Source organism: Macrotis lagotis, chromosome 7 (assembly GCF_037893015.1).
Source record: "Macrotis lagotis isolate mMagLag1 chromosome 7, bilby.v1.9.chrom.fasta, whole genome shotgun sequence".
NCBI lineage: Eukaryota > Metazoa > Chordata > Mammalia > Peramelemorphia > Peramelidae > Macrotis > Macrotis lagotis.
Window position 1 is genome coordinate 211,154,622 of NC_133664.1, and position 9,910 is coordinate 211,164,531.

Here is a 9,910-nt window from a genome sequence, read left to right on the forward strand (position 1 = left end):
ATAAATATATCTATATTTAACTATCTTTAGACAGGTCTCTATCTATCTATGTATTATGCATAATTTAAAGAGACTAAATAACAAAATACAGTTATCTCTTCCCCAATGCAGGGGTTAGGAGGGCAGCACCCCCATGATCTGAAAATTTCTTGTAAAATATTTTGCCTTCATACCAGAGAAAAAGTCTTAATTTTTTCTTTTTTTCTTTTATGGAGTACATGCAGTATATCTTATTGCAAAATTTAGGTTAAGTAATCATAGGTTCTGTGTCATTGGCTGGCATCAATATATCTTCTATAACATCTACAAAACTCCTCCCCCTCCCCACACACATCCCCATTTAATTTCTAATACTGACCTGCAAAATATCAAAACTGTGATGGGAGAGTTTGAAGGATAATTGTAATTAAAATCAAGATACTAATCCAAGGTTACACAGTAATCAGTGACAGAGACCTAATTTTGATCTGTTTTCAACATTAGGGAATGCCCTTAACTGGTTTGGTTAATTTTTCACATACTTTAGGAATATGCTTCCAGATACTTTCAAACCTGGAAGATTAATATTTTGTTACCTCCCAAGCACATCTGTTCATCTGGACTAACCTACATTTTCAAAGGCCATTTGAGCTCCCATGTTTCAGTTTTTAGGAAAGAAGGAACCCAGCCATCTCCTGGAATAGTTAAGTAGATGAATCTCACCAGGTCTTACATCAAAAAATATAAATAAAGGTGGTGAGACTGTTCCACATTTTTATAAAAATTAAAGTTTATACGATCCTGTTTCCAATCCTGCATCTTCAATTAGCAATATGTGATCAAGTTATGACAGATCAGCACTAAAGAGATGAAGGGATCAAGGTTAAAGGTGGTGTAGTTTGTCACATGCTCTTTGGGTTCTGCTTAGCCTTGTGTGTATCCCTACTTCTGAACTCAGAGTCCTATACAGAGAGCTTCATAATGAGAGTCGGTATAAGAACTGGCTGAAGACATTTTTTTTAGGTTTTTGCAAGGCAATGGGGTTAAGTGACTTGCCCAAGGCCACACAGCTAGGTAATTATTAAATGTCTGAGGCCACATTTGAACTCAGATCCTCCTGACTCCGGTGCTGGTGCACTATCTACTGAGTAACCCAGCTGCCTCATAGAGTCATCTCATTTTAAAAAAGAAACTGAGGCAGATAGAGGGTCAGTGACTTCACCAGAGTACCAGTCAGGGTGCCTATCCAAGGTGAGATTGAAGTAGCACCAAGACCAACATTGTTAGCCTCTCTGCTCTGAGACAGTCAGACACTCTTCCTACTACATCATACTTTCACCAGGTAAAAATCATCTGGATTTTTTCCAAGGACCAGATTAAATGCTGCCTGCTCCAAGCAAATACCCCTGATCTTTCAGACAAACTTAGCCCTCCCTTTGAAATTTCCTTTTCTTATTCCATATCCTAATTTGTGTCATATTTTTACCCATTTCATCATCTCTTGAAACAACTTGAAACAACATAGACTTTGTACGGTTTCACCATCTTTCTATCTTCCTCAGTTAATGAACAGTTCAAGGAAGATCTGGTAATAGATACTCCATTTGCTGAACTGAGTTTTTTAAGAGTTTCTAATCTATCCAAAGGGATGTTTAAAAAGTCAATTAACTTTATATATATATATATATATATATATATGTATATATATATATATATATATATATATTGAGAGAGAGAGAGAGAGAGAGAGAGAGAGAGAGAGAGAGAGAGAGAGAGAGAGAGAGAGAAAGAGAGTTAAGGTTTTTGCAAGGTGGCTTGCCCAAGGCCACACAGCTAGGTTATTATTAAGTGTCTGAGGTCAGATTTGAATTCAGGTACTCCTGACGCCAGAGCCAGTGATCAATCCATTGAACCACCTAGCCACCCTGGAAGACATTTTTGATGTTCCCCACATGCAGTGTGTGAAATTGTTGCAATATTGTGCTGTGGAAAATGGGTCTGCTAGAAATGCCCCAAGTAGCTATTGAGTTTGTTGAATCTGGTCACATTACACAAAAAACTTCACAAAATAGAAGAATTAAATATCCCTTTGCTAAGCATTTTCAGCTACAAGCTCTAGGACTAGTTAGTCTAAGACTAGTTAGAGGCAATAGAGCATGGAAGAAAGATCTTTGAATCCAAGACCTGGGTCCAAGTCTGAATTCTGCCATAAAACACATAGGGGGAGGGGTGTTGGACTAGATGACATCTCCCCCTCCCTGGAAGACAGAGATCGTTTCCCTTTTGATTTTGTACTCTTTGGCACTTTTTTTAGGTTCAATGGTACTTAAAAAAACAGATCTATTATTTAATCCACCAAAAATTAAAAAATAGATACTCATCCACATGCTCTGCAGGTTAAAGACTTGTGTGGGGTACCCAGAAGTGAAAAGATTCTACCCTGGGCCAACCAGCCAGCGGGTGCCAAATAGAGGAGGATCTTCCTGACTCCCAGAACAAGGACTCTCTACCTCCCACAAAAATAGGCTCTCCATGCCTGTGTGTTGACTGACTATAAACTGAGTGACCTTGTATAGGTCAGCTTACTTATTGGGATCTGAATTCCCTCAGCTGAGTGGGACTGGCTCCCCTCTCAGGTCCTGCCCTGATCTGGTCTGCATATATGTCAGAAAAGTGAATTTTTGGGGAAGGGGATGGGAATCCAAGACGAGGCTTTCTGGGCTCCTCCAAGCCATACATTGCCCAGACTGGGCTGGTATTTGCCTTCCCACCAGCCCAGGGAATTTCCAGGGAAATGGATAAAGGATGAAGCTTCCATTTTCCATTGCAAACAAAATGCCCTTCCATTCCCAAGAGGTGGCAATGGCCCTGCTAAATCACAACAGTCCTTGGTATCTTAAAAAGGAACTTGGTGCAGGGGACAGAACACTGTATTTGGGACCAGGATTCATAGCCTCCTTGAGCCATTTATTATGAACTCTTTGACCCCTAGCCTTATCTGTAAAAGAAGGGAGCAGGATTTGAGGACCCCAAGGTCCTCCTGGCCCGAAATCCGTAATTCCAGGGAGTGAAAACAGCACTAATTTCAGAGCTCCAGACGTTGAGTTCAAATCCAGGTGAAGTTACTGATATCTCTGTAATTTTGGACAGATCCTTTCTTCATTTTCTTTCTACAGAACAATACTAGTTTCTCTTCCAGCTCTAAATACTGAAAATCTGATCCCTTCCACTGACAATGGAAGATGATGGGACCCAGAGAAGAGAGGGGACTGAGGGATGAAATGGCCTCATGGAGAGGGTAGAGGGTTGGAGGAAGGAAGCATCCTTCTATGGAAATAGAGGATTAGATTCTCATTCTCTCCCCTCTCTCCCTTTGATCCCTTCTCAATCTGAGGCCAGGGAAGAACACTGAATATAGCACCAGTTCAAGTCTCTGAGCTACTAGTCACTCCCTGTGGGGCCTTAGGCCAGTGACTTAAACTCTTTGGGTCTCAGCTGAACAGGCTGGTCTTCCATGTGGAGATCCAGAGTTCTCCCTCCCCCTTGGGAATGGCCTCCCTCCCCAGTCCATGTCTCCCCACAACCTTCCCAACTCCCCACTCCCCACTGCACAGTCTCAATCTTCCCCAGTGGGGCTGGGCCTGTCCTGGAAGAGCAAAGTGTCCTGAGCGAAGTGTCCTGAGCTCCAGGCCTTGGGGCATGAACCCCAGAGTTAGAAATAGAGGTTGTAGCAGGTTCAGATTCTGATCCTATTGCTCACTCCCCATGACAAGTCCCCCACCCCCTTTAGTTTCCTTCTCTGCAAAAGACTCCATTGCAAGAAGCCTTGGCACCCTGTGAGTCTAAACTCTAGAAGGCTGAAGGAGAAAGCAAGGGGACAGGGGGCCACTCACTGTTGATGGACTTGAGATCCCGATGGATGATGGGCATCTGTGCCCCACTGTGTAGGGACTCCATACCCCGTGCCACCTGGACAGCCCAAGTGACCAGCACCTGAGGGGGCACCCAGCTGCCAGCCAGGGCGTGGCTCAGCGGCCCTCCTCCGGCATACTCCATGACCAAGCAGAGATGGGGTGACCGCAAGCAGGCACCTCGCAGGGCCATGATGTTAGGATGGCACAGGGCGCCAAAGAGCCGGGCCTCCCTGGCCACCTGCTCCACGTGGCACCCGGTCCCACTCGGGGTCTAGCCTGGCAGCTGTCACGGCCACCTCCTCACCGTGCCACCTGGCCCTGACGCCAATGATTTCTCCGAGCTGCAGTTTCCGGAAGGGAATGTCCCGGGGCAGAGGCAGGCCAGTGGGGGCAGGGGCCGGCACCCCGGGAGCCATCGCGTACCTGCTGGGGAAGACTCCCACGTGCCCACTGGGCAGCTGCCCCGTCCACCAGCCCTCATCAGCGGACACGGCCCAGTCCTGGCACAGTGCCCGCACCCGGGCTCCCCTGAGGAGGGTGAGCTCCCCCTCCCCAGCGGCTCCGTAGTCACCCACAGCAGTCCGCAGGGAGCCCGCAGCCGCAGGGGGTCTGGCCCCAGGCCCCACTCCCCGGTGACCCGCGGGGCTAGGCCCTCCCCACCGTCCTCCCCCTCCTCCATGGGACCCAGGGGAGGCGGGGATGAGGCGGCCCCCCAGCTGGCTGAGCCCCACATGCTGGGGTGGGGGGCAGCCCCGGCTGCTCCTGGGGAGCTCCCGGGCCCGGGGCCGAGGGCAGGGAGCAGCAGGAGGAGGCGGGCCTAGAAGATGGCATGAGCAGCCCCCGCTCCGCCGCACCTCGGGGTCCCGCTTTGGAGAAGGGCTGGCCAGCGTGGGGAGGGGGGCAGAACAAGGGGAAAGGGGCACTTCTTCCTGGGAGCCCTCGGCCGCGTCTCCAAGCATCGGGGAGGGGGAGCCTCGCGGCTAGGGCCGGGGGCCCTGCCCAGCTGCCCTTACCCAGCCGCCGCGGGCCCCCGCGCCCCGCGGCTTCCCGGATCCCCAGGCTGCCCGGGGCCGGGCCCGGCCTCCGTCCCAGGGGGCCACCTGCGCTGGCTGGAGGACCAGGCGGCTGGCAGAGACGCTCCCTCAGCCCGCGGGCGGCGGCTCCATCGCCCGCACCTGCCCCGGCTCCGCCCCGCCCAGCTGGGCAGCCGCCCTGGGGCTGGTCAGCTGTGCCCGCCCGGATGGCCCGAGCTGCCGCTGCTGCCGCGGGCACCACAAGCCACGCGCTGGCGGCTGGACTTGTAGTCTACTCCGCTCCGGCTCTATCCCCCTCCCCCTCCCCCACCTAGGGGAGGGCCAGGGGCTTCCTGGAGCTGACCTTATCCTTGGATGGGCAGACCGGGGAGACTGAGGCGGCCCTGGGAGAGGAGAGGGCTTTACATCTCCACGCTCTCGGCATCCCGAGGGTCCAGCCTCCTCCAAGAGTGGGTGAGGATGCTTCATAATCGCCTGGCTGCCTGACCTTGGGTCAGCCACTTAAGTCCATTCATTACCTTGCCAAAAACAAAAAAAACTAAAAACAAACAGTGACGCAACACAGCGCCAAAGAACTGACAGTGAAACATGCTATCCATAAAAAAAAAAAATTAATTAAATTAAGAAAAAGAGTGGGTAACAAAACTGAGGCCAAAAGACTGATGAGGTGGGGGAAGGGGCAGTGCTTCTCCTGGGGAAACCTGAGAAGGATCAGCCTTCCTTCAACTAGGGCAGATGCGGAAACTGAAGTCAGGGAGATTAGAAAGAAGGGATGATTGGATGCCAGGTTTAGAGCAGAGATGAAGGCCAACCAGAGAGTCCACTCCTCTCATCTTACAAATAAAGAAATCGAGAAAGAGAGAGAGAGAGAGAGAGAGAGAGAGAGAGAGAGAGAGAGAGAGAGAGAGAGGCAGAGAGAGGTTGAGAGACTGGCCCAGGGATACACAAATAGAAGTGTCTCAGGCATGATTTGAATTCAAATCTCTCTGGCTCCAAGTGCAATTCCCCATCCCTTTCAGCGGGCTGACATGTGCAGTACTTGGGAATCAATTTGACCCAGTTTTCTTCTCTTTCAGGTAAGGAAACTGAGGCTGAGAGGAAGAGAAGGTGGGGAAGAGTGACCAGTTCAACATCACTCATCATCCCCAAAGCATCTCAGGAAAGGAAACTCTGGGGGTTCCCTGAGGCCCCGGGGCTCCTCCTGCCCTTCAGGGCATTCTCTTTTCTTTTCCTGTGAAGGCAGCTTTGGGGGAGCTGGGGGGGGAGGGGCAACCTAGGAGGAGGTTATAGGGGAGAGACTCACTGACAGCCCAGTCACTTGTCCCAGTGCTCACTCCACCACCTCTTATGCAGATGCCTTCTGGGAAATGTAGTCCTCTGTGTGGGGAGGTTGGGGGTGGGAAGGAGACTCCTGACTTGCCACAGAGGGCAGTTTGATCCTGGAGAAGAGGGAGAGCTTTGAGACCTGGATTACTCCCAGATGGGCTGAGGGCTCAGGTCCTAGCTCCAGGGGCAGGTGGGGGAGATGGTGGTCAAGCAACTGGGTGCAGCATCAAATACAGGCAGGAGAGATGGGAAGGAATAGGAGAGGGAGACCATTCCTCTGACAGAAGAACTGGGAAAGTCCTCTTATAGCAGAAACGCTAAAGGCAGAAGTGGGGAGGAGATGGCCAGCCAGGTCAGAGGCTATCTTTTCCCCCTCCCCCATCTATGGAATGCCCAGGCCCCAGCTGGAAGTGAAGAACTCTCAACAATCACCCCCCTTTTAATATATTTTTCTCCTTCACCCATGCAGGCAAGCAATGGAATAGTGGGTCTGAAGTCAGGATGACCTATGAGCTGGGTGGCTGGGCAGGCCACAAAACTCAGTTTTCCCCATTGTAAAATGGGAATAAAATTACAAACCCTGCTTGTCTGGAGGTGGATGGGAGAAAAAGGAAAAAAAAACATTTAATCAGGACCTACTATGTGCTTTATAGATGGTACTTTGTTGGATCCTCACAACCCTGGGGGGGTAGGTGGTATTATCATTTTTTTGTTGAAGAAACTGGGGCAGGCAGAGGTACTATACCTTGACAACTACCAAATGTCTAAGGCTGGATTTGAACTCATGTCTCCCTGACTCACCACACTGGATCACCTTGTTCCCTCATAGTGGGGATTCAAGAGAAATAACGTATGATTGTCAAATCCGCATCTCTGGAGGAGAGAGTGAGACAGAGCCCTGCCTCATGCGATTCCAATTCTGTCACAAATCACATCACCCATTGGCTCCCTAGAAGAACAAAGGGACAATAAACTCTTACAACAGCCACATAGGGCACACTAAACAAGCAAGTTCCTATTAGGTGTCTGCTCTGTGTGAAGCCTGGAGATGGAAAGATGAGATCCAAACTGTCCCTGTCCTCAGAGACCCTGCATTCTAATAGGAGAGAACAGTGAATGTGCAGGTGTTCCCATTCTTTGCAACTGTTCCTCCCGCCATTTTAGAAGGCATACATACTCTCTGAGGACAAGGTATAAGTCATTTGTCTTTGTTGTTTGACCTTCATTCTGGAAGATGAGCATGACACCAGGATAGTGATACCACTACCATTGACTTCCACCAAGAGTGTAATTTTTATCCTAAAAGAAAAAGGAATGGCTTTGAAGGTTTACCAAGTACAGTAGATGTGACTAGTAGCTAGTAAACCCTTCCCCCACCTCCAGCACCACATCAATTTCTTCAAGAGTTTTTACCAAGCCTCACAAGTATATCAGTGTAAATGATCATTTCTAGGGGACTCTATGAGAGGAAGGAAAACACAACTTTTTCTTATAGATGTCCTCATTATAAAGCCAGGTACAAAGAAATAAGGTGTTTAACTTTTCTAATAAAATGGAAGGGAACAATCCCTAAAATTTCTGTCAAGTGTAGGAAGCTGTATATTCTTGCCTCTTTTGTAAATTGGATGTTTTATCCCTTATATGGTTCTGGAGGAATTATAATTCTCAAAAAGATGGTATGAAACCAAACTGAACGCATTGCTTTATAAGGAGAACACTGAGCAAGAAGAAAGATAGAATTTGATCTGTGCTGAATGGAGGGTAAGTGCTAAAGTTAAAAGAGCTCTGTAGTCTCAGAAACTAAGTTCAAATTCTTTTCTCTCGTATTAATTATTATTATTACCTTGAGTAACTCATTTAGCCTCTTTTAAGCTTAGTTTTCTAACCTGGAAAATGAGATGGTTGGATTACATATGTGCCAGAGGCATCTAGTTCAAAAATCTATGAAACTATAGACTATAGAAACTATAAATTCATGAATTTAAGTTGCATATGAAAATATTTATATCAATTAATTTTGAATGTATACTTTAACAATGATTTATGAAATCAGTAAAAGAAGCACGGACATGTTCTGTTAGGGTATAATGAGAAAACTTCAGCAAGAAATTACCGATTCCATAAAAAAGCAATCCATGACAGATGCTTCTCTAGAGGTTATATCACATTATCAAAATGATTTAGAAGAAAAGAAAAAACAACTACAGGAGGAAGTTGATCAACTCAAAAGTAAAGTATGTATGTAAAAATCATTAATTTCTTATTAATTGTCAATAATTAAATGTTTTCACTTTTAATATTTCTTTTTTTAAGCAATATCATCTTATATTTTCTGAATACTGTGCCTGTCATTTAAACTGACTTAGGACAAGAAAAGTAATTTCCACCATTTGTACTTTCTAATTGGAATAATCATGGGACTCAGATAATTTTGTTTATTTGTTCTAAAAAGAAAGAATGAGGTGGTTTTCTAAGTAACAATAATGATTAAATCATTTCTATAAGCTTTATTGTCAAAAAACCCTTTACATGCATTACCTCACTTGATCTCTGTTATAAATGACTCATGAATACTTAGTCCAGGGTGATTAAAATGGTTTTTATAAAGATATCTTAACAAAATGGCACACCTCCAAATCCCAAAATGCAAGGTCTTTTATGTACTTTGTTCCTGCTGCCTCATGCCAATCATAGCTTGGGTTCACAATCTGATTTTCATACATTGGGTCCTTACATTTCCCCTGCCCTGCTTATTATACTAATGAGTAAAAACAGCTATTCCCTTGAGCATGCCCAAAGGAGAAGGTCAAGTCTAGCTTAACTTAAAAACAGGTGGGGCAATCTTATCTGTTTTTGATCAGATTGAGGTCAACTGCCCAAAAGGCAACAATATAGGCAGAGCCCTAGTTTTTGTAAAATACTCTCCTCCCACTCCTCCACATTTTTGTGGAGCCTCAACACCCACATATTCCTCACAATTTCTAAAACAATTTTGTGAAGTAGAAATTATCTATCCAAATTACTCCTTAAATAAAAGGAAAATTATAATAACAATAAATTGTACATGCAAAATGAAATAGGATGGATTATCTCATTATTACCCTGTAATAATTTATTCATCCTGATTTCATCATACCCAGTCAGGCTATTCTTCTTGTTTAGTTCCTTGTACTTCCCTATCTGTGCTTTGGATTCAAGATCTATCCATTCTTCCTTGCCTTGCTTCTCTAATTCCAATTTGACCTCAAAGAACCTTTTCATTTTCCCAAAGTATTATTTTTTTGCCATAAACATTTTTCATTTTTTAGCTGTATAAATTTCAAGTCTTCTGAATTACAAGTTTCATCTGATATCATATGATTTAGTATTTAACTGTATATTGTCTTATAGTGTTCACATTTATTATCAAACTATTGTTTCCTGTATCTGTGTCTTTGTTCCCTAACTAGATTGTAATTACTTGAATACAAGGATTATTTATATTTCATTTCCATAAAACTTCCTTTTCACAGCATGTTGCCAGTAGAATGTAAAATTACAGTTGTAGTAGTAACAGTGGCAGCAGTAGTAGTAGTAATGGTAGTAGTAGTAGAAATAGTAGTAGTAGTAGTAGTAGTAGTAGTAGTAGTAGTAGTAGTAGTAGTAAAATAGTAGTAG

General features: G+C 45.6%; 1 protein-coding gene across 1 annotated transcript; it reads right to left on the reverse strand.

Annotated features, from left to right (window-relative positions):
- Window positions 1-3,663: 3,663 nt before the first annotated feature.
- Window positions 3,664-4,852, reverse strand: LOC141494265 (mitogen-activated protein kinase kinase kinase 10-like). The gene is given in 2 exon segments (XM_074195326.1): window positions 3,664-4,150; window positions 4,152-4,852. Coding segments are annotated over 2 exon segments (1,023 nt in total). The 3' UTR covers window positions 3,664-3,828.
- Between the last annotated feature and the right edge of the window lie 5,058 nt (window positions 4,853-9,910).